This window comes from Coturnix japonica, chromosome 6 (genome assembly GCF_001577835.2).
Source record: "Coturnix japonica isolate 7356 chromosome 6, Coturnix japonica 2.1, whole genome shotgun sequence".
Classification (NCBI taxonomy): Eukaryota; Metazoa; Chordata; class Aves; order Galliformes; family Phasianidae; genus Coturnix; species Coturnix japonica.
The window spans coordinates 25,134,891-25,147,217 of NC_029521.1; the positions used below are offsets into that span (position 1 = coordinate 25,134,891).

Here is a 12,327-nt window from a genome sequence, read left to right on the forward strand (position 1 = left end):
TTAATAGCAAATTATAATTTTGCTGGAGACTTCTGTACAATAGCCAAGAAAACCTAGGACAAGATAGTTATTTTCTACTAAAGTACGTGACATGCTTAGCGAAGTGTTATGTAACTTGGTTTGATCCCTATGATATTCCATAGGATATTCCACGCCTCTAAAAACAAATAGATATTTATAAGAAGGGTATTTTTCCTGTTCTTTTCACGTGCGTTTGTTTTCCCCAGCAGTGACAGTCTGCATGCAGTGTGTTGTATGCAGCCTAAATTTCACGTAGCGTCCCATGCACAGTCTGCTGCCTCTGGAACACCATTGTACTTTGCACAGGGCAGTAATTTCTTGCCCCAGAAAAGGTTGCCGTGGTCTAGTTACAGTTAATAGTTTAGGATTAGCCTCTCTAGAGCAGTCTGTGTAGCACTGGAGCACATCTAGGTTCTCTTAGGTGCTGTGAAAGTGTAGTCATAATTTTATGCTTTATAGGTATTTTGCTGTTTTGATATAAAAGAGTTTGAAATAATGTGTTTGTGTGTTTGAAGCTGAGGATGGATATTCCATTGCTGAAGCAGCGGCTTGAGCACATGTGGAAGGTTACATAAGGGTGCAAAGCTCTGATTGCGTTTTGGGAGTGCATGTTAGGGGAACGTTATTTGCAAACAGTTTTGGCAGTGAACAGCAGCCTGATCAATGCTGTCTCCTTGGAGAGAGCCAGTGGAGGGATAGATGGCAGCCTGGGGGTGAGCAGTCCCTGGGGCAGATAGTGAAAGATCCTGTGCTCAGCCTCCCTGCCCTGCTTCCATTTATCTAAGAGTGGACACAAAACACTGAGGCCTGCAGCAGGCACCCACTTTAAGCACAACTAAGGTGCCTTTTCAAGAGCCTCATTACTCCTGTTTGCTTCTGCAGGAAGAGAGATCCTTCCAGAAAGTAGCACATCTTGATTAAGAAATATATCCCATGCTTTATGTTTCCCTGTGCTGGTGATGCTACTAATCAGGCTCGTGCTTTTTGGAATAAATATTCTAGCTGCATTTGTATAAAATCTATGCTTTATTTAATGGGAATGTTTGCTTTTGTCTTTTTTTTCCCCCCCTGCAGCTGTGACTCTGAAAATAGGTATCTTGGAAATCCGCTTAGGGGAACATGTTACTGTGAGTACTTACATTTTTGATGTTCAGTACTTAAATGCTGTTTATGCATTGTGTGGTAATTTTGTTGCCTCTGATAAACCTAAATATTTTTCTTGGGATTTCCTGAAGCTGTGGTCTATTGATTCTTTGAAAAAATGAAATGCTCCCCTGGGCTTCTCTGGTTGTTACTAGAGAAAGCAAATTAAAGTCCAGTGGAAGTTACTCCAAAGGTAGAGGCAATGACCAAATCATTGCATTATAACTCTGTATGTGAACAAAAGGAACGTATAATTGCATCATTGTTTAAATGGCAAAATTTGTGATAGGAAAATGCAAGTAGACCAAACAGTAGCATTTTCTTAGGACGCTGTGAATGGCTTAGCCAATATACCTCCAAGGGGCACGATGCACAGTAGTTCTCATTGATGTTAGAGCATGTGTGTTGTCTGCATGTCCTTATAGTTGCAGGAAATGTGCCTTGGGCAAATTAACTTTTAAAGCGTTGCATTTCTGATAGTCCTAATGAAAGACTGGAAGGCATCGGAGTGCTTATTAACCATGTGCAGAAATTCCTTAGAGAGATATGCCAATTTTGCTGAGCCAATATCATTATTAAATAGTAACTTTAATCATCATAAAAAAAACTGTGATGCTGGAGAACATTGTTTTATCTCTTCAAACTTTTGCAAATACCTGCTACATGTTAGACTGAATCAGTTTGTCTATTATTTCCCAGCACCATCCCAACCTCCAATTTAAATTTACATAAAGTAGTATCTTTGAGTATATTTGTAGCATCCATTCAGAATGCACACAAAAGTTTTGTTTTAGAATCCCTTCAAGGCATAATCTACCCAGCAAATGAATGTTTTTTTTTTCTTTACTAATGTTTCTTTCTATCTTTAATCGTTTGCATCTGCAATACGTGTTTTATAGAACATAATAGATGTGTACTGTATTACAGATGCTGACATATCTCTAGGCTTACACCTTTTGCCAGTTATACAATTTTTTTGCTCTTTTTTCCACAGACAACTTTGTTTGTAACACTTCAAACTGGTGGTTCACTTCTAAATATTTAATATAAAACATACTGTTGTAATTGTTGATAATTTACATAAAATAGACCTGATTGAAAATGCTCCTTCAAGCTATGTTTAGAGGATAATGAGAATCAGATAAATTCATTTTCATTTGTTGTTTTTCTCCATGGTATATTCTTACTTCTTTAAACCAGAAATTTCATTACTCAGAGATTTGGATTTTCGTACCTGTTTGTTTTATAAATTATATGGATCAAAGATAGGTAATGAGTACATGAGAAGTAGTGTTAAAGAAGCTATTTTGGATATGTCCATCAATGTTTGTTTTGCCCCTTAAAAATAAAAGCTATTAAATTTAGAGGTGGAAAAGAAATGACGGTAATGAGATTTGTAGACCTCAGGCACCTCCAAGAAAAACCTTATTTTTTGCTATCATGTTACAGGTTGGGTCTATAAATCATATTGTAGACAAACTGTACTGTATTGAAGATAGCCTTTCACCTTTAGCCCACTACCAGTATTTGTATTCTGTCAAATTTCAAAATATTTTAAAATCTTGTTTTGAAGTGATAAATTTTCTAATGATTTCAGTAATTTAACATGTAGCATATAAATGATGATATCTGGAGTTAAGAAGGAATCCGCACTAATTAAAATAATGGAATTCTGTCTGTCTTACATTTAGTGGGTAATGTATCATAATGAGAAATGATTGTTAATTTATGGATAATGGACTGACCTCAGATTTCAGTGACAATTGCTTGTTGGGGCACCATTCATTACCTGCTAAGTCATGTATTAAAATTTGTCATGAAGCTCAGCTTTCATTTCTTATATGCTTAGGTGTTTTAAAGTATTGTCATTTATATAAGAAGTATGTATATAGAATATAGAAAAAATTCTGAATAACAATTCTGCTTCTGTAGAAAATACGCATTTGGATGCTATTTTTCTGTACTTATTTCACTACTCCATAGGAACTTTCTGTTTAAACACCTGTATTGCCAATTGCTTCTCCTTGAAGCATATTCTTGTTTTCTACATCATGCTAGTAGTTATTGCTCAGGAGGAAGGAAAATAAAAACAAACAGAGGAGAGTATATACTTATTTCTCATAGACCTATTCTGATTATAAATCTTCTAAGCAAAATTGTTTCTTCCTTTTCAAACCAAACTTAGTGGTCCTGAAATAGGGATTCAGCTAGTAATTCACTGTAGTGGCAGGGATCTTCTTGAAAGCTTTTAGTTACATGCTAAATGTAACTAAAATGACTATATTTTATGTGCTTAAATTCTATTTTCATTCCCTTGTGCAAATGCTGTCCTTAACTGGAATGTTTTTTCTTAGCCCAAACTTAAGAATTCAGTTCTGAGTGCATGACTAACTCTTGTATGGGTTGACCTGAGTTTCTCTTAACAGCAGGGTGTGGATTGAGAATGCTTGTTGTCTAACAGGAACTTCTGCAATTCTTGATGTAGATACCCACTGCCATGTGAAAATTCAGCTATTTCCATCTCTTGCTCTCTTCCCAACAGGCCTAACTCTTGCCTGCACTCCTTCCTCTTGTCTGTTAATGATATCCTAAATACCAGAAAGGGGGGAGCAGCCTGGTGTTGATCTAGGCCCAGGTATTAATGTCAGTTGACTGTTAACTTAGTAAGTAAACTCTAAACCTAGTAGTTAGCCAGTGAGATAGCAGAGATTAATTTCTTCCTTGTTTTTTTTCTTCTAATAGTTATGTAGGATAGTAAGCACAGTATGAGTGCTGTGCATAGCTATTGCTATGACTGTAGAAGTGACGTGAGCACTAATAAGAACAGAACACTTATAGAAAGATTTGGCATGATCAAAAAGAAAGATTATAATATATGCATATGTATGTGTGTGTGTGTGTGTATATATATATATACATGAGTTTTATATATCATATTGAAACATTATAGATGTTTAAAAATACAGATGCTATGACAGGGAGATTAACAGCAGAAATGTCATCAAATTCTACGGATGACAGGAGCAGCTCATTAAACATCAGATTTCATTCTAATGCGGCATTTCATATCTTGGCAGCAGCGGACATGAGTAGTTTCCCTACTTGGTTAAAATTATCAAAACTTAAGAAAAGTAAATAGAACATTCATAATAGGGCATGCAATATTGTATTATCCAGATTGTGTGAAAACTGCAGCCTATTGCTTCTATTAAACTTATTTTAATTTCATTTTTCATGACTCCTCTGCATGGTTGAAAAAGCACAACAGAGGAAAAAAAAAAAAAAACCAAAAGTTGTCTGTGTATGAGAATGAGAACAAACCTCAGACACAGATATAAAAATTAGAAAAATGTTGAAAGTGTAAGAATCTATGAGCAGCTGTATGATCTATCTGTTCTACTGCAATGTTGTGAGTGCTGAATATGAATATCAGGGGAATAGTATAGCAAGTGGATGACTATACAGTGATGTTTCCTTCTTTACATACAACAATTTGCAGCTCAGGAAGTTCATGAGACGAAGGATTTCTTGAGCCAGGAATGTCAGAAATGTCACATTTTAGGAATATGAGAGAAAATACCATGCAAGATTTCATATGAATAATAAAAATTAGAGTATATATAAAAAATGAGAAGCTTCATTAATTGAAAAGTCAGATTTGTTTGCCTTTGTAAGTGCTCTTGGAGACTGAATACAGTTCTGCTTCTTGTTGTTCCTCTGTTTTGTAGGTAGGAGGCTCAGTATCTCCAGATCCTTCTGTTAGAAACCAATTTTTCTGTGTACGATTACAAGCTGATTTAATCCATATAAATGAATTTTGAATGGAGGCCAGAAATGGTTGTTCAGCTGACTTATGCATGTACACAAACCATAAATATAGCACTTTGTCGTGATGCATTTGTATTTGTTGTTGTTATTGTTCTTTGGTATCAAAGCCAGAGTGATGTATAACAGTGCCACCTAGATAGCAAAGTATGCATCCAAATTGCTGGATTAGTTCTTCACATGTCAGCATTAGAAATATGCTGCTGTCAGAACCAGTGCTCCTGGGTGCAAAGAAACATGCAGCAACCAGATGGTTTTTGACTGATTGGAAAGAGTCACTGGGACAAATTCTACTTCTGAGATTCTGACCCAGGTGGCATTTGGACACAGTGCTTTAAATCTTAAATGGATATATATTCAAACCAGTGCTCTAGGGAAATGAGTGTTTAAATACATAATTCACGATGTGTTTTTATATAGAGAGTGGATTATAGGCTTGCTTACAATCACTCCCTTTGAAAGGATATTATACTTTACTCCATAAACGTCTTTTAGAAATCTGCATTATTAAAGCCAAAAGCTTTCCAAAACATCCACTATATGTATGTTACTTTAAGTGTCTCAGTTCCAATCCTACATTTCAATCAAAGAGAGTATCTGTTTCTGATAACTACTCTGTGCAGAGACATGGACGCTTCTAACAAATCAGTGTTGTGAGTATAAACTGCATTATTCACCTGCGTGGTTGTCAAAATTTCCAGATGAGTTATTTAGCACAAAGCATCCCAAGTCCTCCCTGCTTTTTTGCATTCTTTTAAAGCTCTCCCAAGTAAGAGTGTGAGCAGAAATGTTTCCTGTGGTTCAAGTAGGGATGAGCTGCACTGCTGGAGCAGAGCTCTCAAGTGTTGCCCATTTCACCAAGCCGATTCCTTACCAAAGCCCACTTGAGTAGCCAGCTAAGAAAAAGTAGTTAAAAACTGTGTACAGATATACCTCGAGGGACCTTTGTTTCTTTCTACCTTTTACTGTTTTAAATATGCCTAGTAACACTTTTTCCTCCACTGCTTTTGGAAACTGAAATCAACAGTGGTAGTTCTTCATTTGGTTGCTCTTTTGAAATAGGCAGCAATAATGGGTTACATGGCAAGACAATTCGGAGTATGAAGCATTCACAGATTCAGCAGTGCACAACAGGAGTGTAGTTGCGAGCAATAAAATCACAGTAGCTTAACAATTTTGATCAATCTGTTGCTCATCTTTGGGTTAGACAAATGTTTTGTGGATGTATGACTGTATATAATCTCAAAGAGAAATCAGAAGAATCTTGTATTTTGCATTCAAAAGTATGTGCATTATGTATCCAGAGTAATGTTGTAGACTCTGCTATGTTGCAGAGGAGGCCTGCTTCTAAATTTATGGGAGATTAGAACATGACCTTTGAGAAGGATTAGAGAATCCAAGGATGTGTAGAGGTCAAGAGGGATGGGTCACTTATGAAGAGAATTAGAACAGGAATGGACTAAATGATTCATGGCCTTCTGTAAAGTTAAAACCTATTTATTGATTCCCGCCTTCCCCCCATCTTTGCCAGAATATCCGTCTCTGAAGGAGCTTTGTTGGATTTAAAGCCTTTAGAAAAGAGGAAGCACTAATATCTGCCCATAAAAGTGGCTGAAAGGCCATACAAATTTTAACTGTTTTCCTAGCTTTGTTGTGTTTTGTTCCACAGATCTAATTTTTCTCACAGCACAATGTTTTAGGAAATGTCAGCTCTGCAGTAGATCATCAAGCACTGTTTCAGTTGTTCTGGGATGAAGCAGATAAAAAAAAGCAAGGTAGTACTCCCATCTGCAGAAACCTTAAGTCTGAGCTCTACTTCAAAACACTGTCACCACTAAGCTTTCCTTTTTGGCCCAGTAGACATGAAGGGAGGAGGAAATGTAAAGCTGGGGAAAGTGTTGCTGAATTCTCAGTTGTTCATCATTAAAAAGATCCAGCGTAACTACTAGTGGGGAATGTAGATTTATAGATTTTGTATATTTAAAACAAATCCAAGGAAATCTTTATTTTATTTTTGCATTATTTTCTTATATTTATTTATAATACATTTCATGGAGAAATGTGATAGTATGTGAGGTGTTAAAATATTTTGTAGCAGTTTTGAAGAGATCAAAATGACTAATAGGTTTATGGCAATGCAATTCCATGCTCTCAGCATTGAAACAATTATAGCTGTTAGTTTCATTGATGGATGTGCAGATAGGATAGCAATGTTTAGTTCTCACAGTATATCAGTGGCTTGCCAGCATACTTTCTGAACTGAAATTGGTGAGGAAGCACGAAGTGTGTGTGTGTTCACGAGACGGTCCTTACCCATTTTCCCTACCTTTCTAAAGAGTTAAATTTTCATTTTGAATCTTTTAAGGGACATTGTTATGCAAAGTGAGTGGTGTCTGAAACAGAACCAAATACTTAGTTCTTATGTTCCTTGTATCCCTATTTATGTCCAGATTTTTCTTCTGATAAAAATTAAGAAAACCAAATCTCAGCTGATTTTTGGTATCTGCATTTTTGGGTAAAAGTTTTAGTACTTCTTTAGAGGTGTTTATGTTTTTCCTTTCTGACTTTTTGCTTGTTTGTAATAGCAAACCATCATTAAAGATAATGCTGTGGTAGATAGATTATAAAGGTCAGTAATTTATGGCAAGATCTTTCTTATATTCACTTCTTAGAAGCATCAGTTCAATACTATCTTAAAGCAGAATGGTCCTCACATAATGCATTCTTATGTCGTCAAAATAAATTTCAGGCCTAGTCTGACCTGTTGATAGTTCAGCCCACCTGATGTTTCCCTACTTTTTGAACATACCTTTTATCTTTTTCTCAACCTTAGAATTTGAGTTCAGATATAGGCCACAGACATAAGCAGCCTCTGAAGAGAGTTGTTCTAGGAGCAGGTGGGTGTAAGGTCTGGGATGATGCTTGACTCTGGTTGCTTTCAGCTTATGAGCAGTTCTCACAATAAATGAGAGTAAAAGATGGCTGTATGGGTTAATAGCTGTTGAAATATGTAATGCAACTTGTCAGCAAGAAGATTAAATATGACTTTTAACCACTGTGTGTGTACATGTGCAGATACTTGCATTTATGAACTTAGAGCATGACATCCTTTATTAAAACAATAATAATTAAAAAGATCAAATAAAGCATGTACTAGAGGTGGCTATAAAGCACTAGATGGCAGACTTGCTATGCTTAGGAAAAGATTAAACTCAAGAACATTCCAAGGAGAGTGTTTTAGGAGATAAACAGCAAGTAGAACTTTGAATACCACTGTTAACAAAGATTTTCCGGATATTTAAAAATTATGTTGAAACTTAAAGGGCAGAAAGAATAAATTTATGCTACAGAAAAGGTATTTGTGTTAGCTGAGTTGGGAGGTATGTACTAGCAGTTAGATTCTCTGCTTCTGATATGTAGAATTCCTTTTTCTTTTTGGGAAAGCGTTAATTTAAACTGGCTACATATTATAATTGTAGAACTGACATGCTTGACTTAATGAGTTCCTATGATTATATCTGGCACTGATTGATATGGACTGAGGCAATTTTTATTATTTATAAATACATAAGAATGTCTGTCATTGTCTTTTGAATATGCAGGCCTATACAAATAAATTCTATTTAAAAAGAAATGTTAGTGTTTCAAGTCTCTAGTAGAACAGATTATAGCTTGAATCAGGCAATTCTAAGTAGTTTTAGAAAAGATCAGTCTCAACAAACTAAGAACATTAAAAAAAAAAAGCAACAGAGTGTTTGCCCTAAGCTAAAATAACCACACAAATGAATTGTAGCCTTCCAAGGAATTAAAACAATAACCATACCAAGCTCCTAATTAAATATCACGATCTCACCCCAGGCTCTATGTACTCATTTGCCAAATGCTAGGTTGGCTTGCAGTTGTTTTTGGGCCTGCTAAAGAAACAGTTTAGTGGCCAGTCATCTTCAGATTTTGCTATGGGTTGGCAAATCTTTATATTTAATTTAACATCAGGAATTTTCTCTGTGTATCTGTTTCAGAAATCACACTTGAGTTTTGAAATAAGGATTATTTCCGTTCTTTGAAAGTTTTTACTTCATTTATCAGTGAATCTACCAACTGACATATGCTTGCATGTACTATTTATGTTACTTTTGCTGATGTAGATCGTTTAGTGACAATTTGTTTAGCTACGCTTTTTATTTAGACTGCATTTAGCCAAAGAAAGATGATAAAGATGGAGTTTCCTAAATTTTAAGCAGAAGTTGATAATACACAAATATCTAAGTGTATGCAAATGGAAGTCTGAATTAGCTTCTTCCATTATTTATATGGCTGTTCCAGGGATGCTGTAACATTTTGTAACTCCTAACATTACATTTAAGTACTACATAATGTTAAGAAAATATAAGCAATATAAATTATGATAATTTATCCCTATGAAAAGGGAGACTCTGGCCTGGAGAACTCATTTGAATGAGAAATACTTTTCACTGTACTTTAGCCCATGAGTGAAGCTATTTATTTATTTTTTTTTAATTTAGAAGGAAACTGATCCAAAGATCTGTGTATATACAGTATTTTATTTAGCTTATTAATGTGGGATTCACTAAGATAGATACTTTTGAGTTGTTACATTGTGCTTTGCATGTGATATTTTTCCTGGCATGTCCAGAAAGAAGTGGACTGTCCCTTCTCAAGCACCTGGGAGGCCTTAGAGCTCCAGAAGTCTGAGGTTGTAAGAAGCAAATGGAACAGGAAAGGAACCGTCAGTATTCCTTTAGTTTACCTTCTGCCAGAGAAGGGAAATCCAGCTCTTTTACCTTTGTGATGGTTTTGCAGTTGCATTGCTTCTACTGCTGACTTCCTAGGGAAAAGAGAATTCTTGATCAGAGAGACTTTGAGGAGAGATCTGTAGTGAAATCTTGAACCAGTTGGAAAAAGAAGAAAAAGCAACAAAAATACCTGACTTCAATAGGAAAGGGGCTTAAGGTTTGTAGGAGGATTTCTGTTGGCTCCTTTGGGAGTTCTTCAAACGGTCTAATAGCTTTTCTATGTCAGCTGGAATATTTTCGCCACTGGCTAATATGAAGTGCTTAAGGATAGCTTAGCCTCTTCCATTCTTAAAGCCTGAGCACTTAATTAACTGTCTTGTTAGCACAAGACTTGCTATGCAGGTGTCTTGAACCACCTAATCTTAGCACACATTTGAAAAAAGCAAGAGAGCAATCAATAATGTTTTCTGCTTTATAATGAGTGGTGTGAAGCCCTTACATGGTATTTGGATGAAGGGCTCTGATAATTGAAATGTGCTGAGGGTCATCTGTGCTTAAAGACAATGGTAAAACTTTGAATTTTATGAACTTTGAGAAATTTCATATTATGTTGGAAAATGGTCATTATGAAGTTCAACTTTCTCTTTGAATGGATAACAGCTCAATTTCAGCATATTTTAAAGTAGTCAGTGACTCCTTATCACTTTTTCTTAGCTTGAATAGTAAATGTTTTAAAATTTATTGCAGAAATATAACTCATTGGTGGCAAAGTATAATTTGCTTGTCACTTGATATAAAGGGTAACACTGGGAAAAATGGAACTGCAAACTGTGTGAGGTCAAAATGCAGCAATGCACATTAGCAAAATAGATGCAATAACAAATGACATTAAGGGAAATTTGAAAAATATCACTGTCAAGAAGCATGAGGATACACTGGTAGGGAAGTAATATATATGCATTTGATTTGTCTCTTTATGTTCACTAGCATGAGTAAATGAATATGCTTTATTGTGTTACCCCCTTCAGGCAGTGCCATGACCATCAGAATAATTTTGTAAAAATGATCAGCTGTGCAAAATCTGGGCAGAAATTTTCTGGGCAAGAACCTCACTTTTCTTTTTGTCAATAAAGTGTTGTTTTCAAGAGTCTAGTCTTATATAGTAGAAATGTGTATCACTTCTGTAGGGGTCCATGAAAATACAGCTAGACAGATTTTCAAGTATTAGAACTTTATGTGACATTAGGAACAGCTAATGAAAGAAAAAATGAAGGTAGGACGTTATTAAACCAAGCACTGGGTTATATGATAGAGAAAAACTGAATTCATCTTGAAAAGACAGTGCAAAACTACATCATGCAGATAGATTGCTTTCCTTGTATTTGTTGTAATGGATACTAGACCTGTGAAGATCAGATCTAGAAGATATTCACTGTCAGTGCTTTTTCAGTTATGAGAGCAAACAGGCTGTCAAATTGTTCTCTACATTTTGTTGTTATTTTGCATGATGTTCCTGTTCCTAGATAAGTTGTGTTAAAGAGCTCATGTCTGACATCTATCACAAAGTGGATATAGCTCTGAGTAAAGCTAGTCGCTGCTAGACAAAGCAGTAAATGAAGAAGTGGTTTATTCTGTTTGTGCACTTTGGTTAGCAGTACTTTCTTCTGTGGCCAGAAAGGTCACGAGTTAATAAAAACACAGCTGTAGCCAGTTCCTGTTTCATAGAAGAAAGTAGTGCAATGAATATTACTTTTAATGTCTGACAGCTGTTTGGAGTGGAAATTGAATATTGCAAGTTATTTCAGAAAGGAGGTAGTGAGCCCTGCCACAGTGGGCAAGGTTCCCTCTCTGAAGCAAAGAATAAATCTCTACCAAGGAGTGGGTGACTGAAAAATCAGCTTTTCAAGGCCCTGTTTCTCCTCCCTGTTTTTTTTTGTTTTTTTTTGTTTTTTTTACAATGCAAGTACCTATTGCAGTTCATGATATTGTAATACAGGAAGCTGCAGAGTGGGGTACACAACATGTATTTCTATTTAGTGTTAACTGAAGCTTCCCTGAAAGTGTTAAGGTTTCATTTGCTGTAAAGAATTTTAATCCTCAGAACAAAGTATGTTAAAATTGTTTATGAAACTACAGTGAATATCAGCAAAGTTGAAACATCTCAACTACAGTGTACATTGTGTGTTTTACACAACTCATGTGGAGCTGAGCAGTGTGGAGTTAGTTCTGACATTTGGGACTGTAGATTTAAGGTTTCATAAGCAAATATCAACTAAATGATGAGAAAAAGAAAGAAAGAATATTGAAAGCACCGAAATATTAAAGGAATACTTACTTTTCTGTTTATATTTGTGGCCAGTTTTCAAAGTGTATGTTCTGTTTCCTTGTAATACTTGATCACTCAGAGGTCACTGTTTTAATTGCTGATGTCTGTAGATTATTGAAGAGCCAGGACAAAAACAGTGATAAATGCCCAACTGTAGGTTGCTCCAAAAGTAATGCCTCTTATGTATTTCCATGGATACTACAACAGATTCAGAGAGCACAATAGCAAATTCTAACAGAAGATTCTCAGCTATATACT

At 35.6% G+C, this 12,327-nt stretch overlaps 1 protein-coding gene across 6 annotated transcripts in view; it reads left to right on the forward strand.

Annotated features, from left to right (window-relative positions):
- Positions 1-12,327, forward strand: part of ATRNL1 (attractin like 1) — a 396,494-nt gene that overhangs the window by 119,780 nt on the left and 264,387 nt on the right. For all 6 annotated transcript variants that reach the window (XR_004307737.1, XR_004307736.1, XR_004307738.1 and 3 more), the window contains exon 21: positions 1,096-1,148. Coding sequence is in view for 3 of the 6 variants with exons in the window: in XM_032445435.1 (XP_032301326.1) it covers positions 1,096-1,148 (53 nt within the window). In the remaining 3 variants the exon portion in view is untranslated. The remainder of the gene's footprint in view (positions 1-1,095; positions 1,149-12,327) is intronic.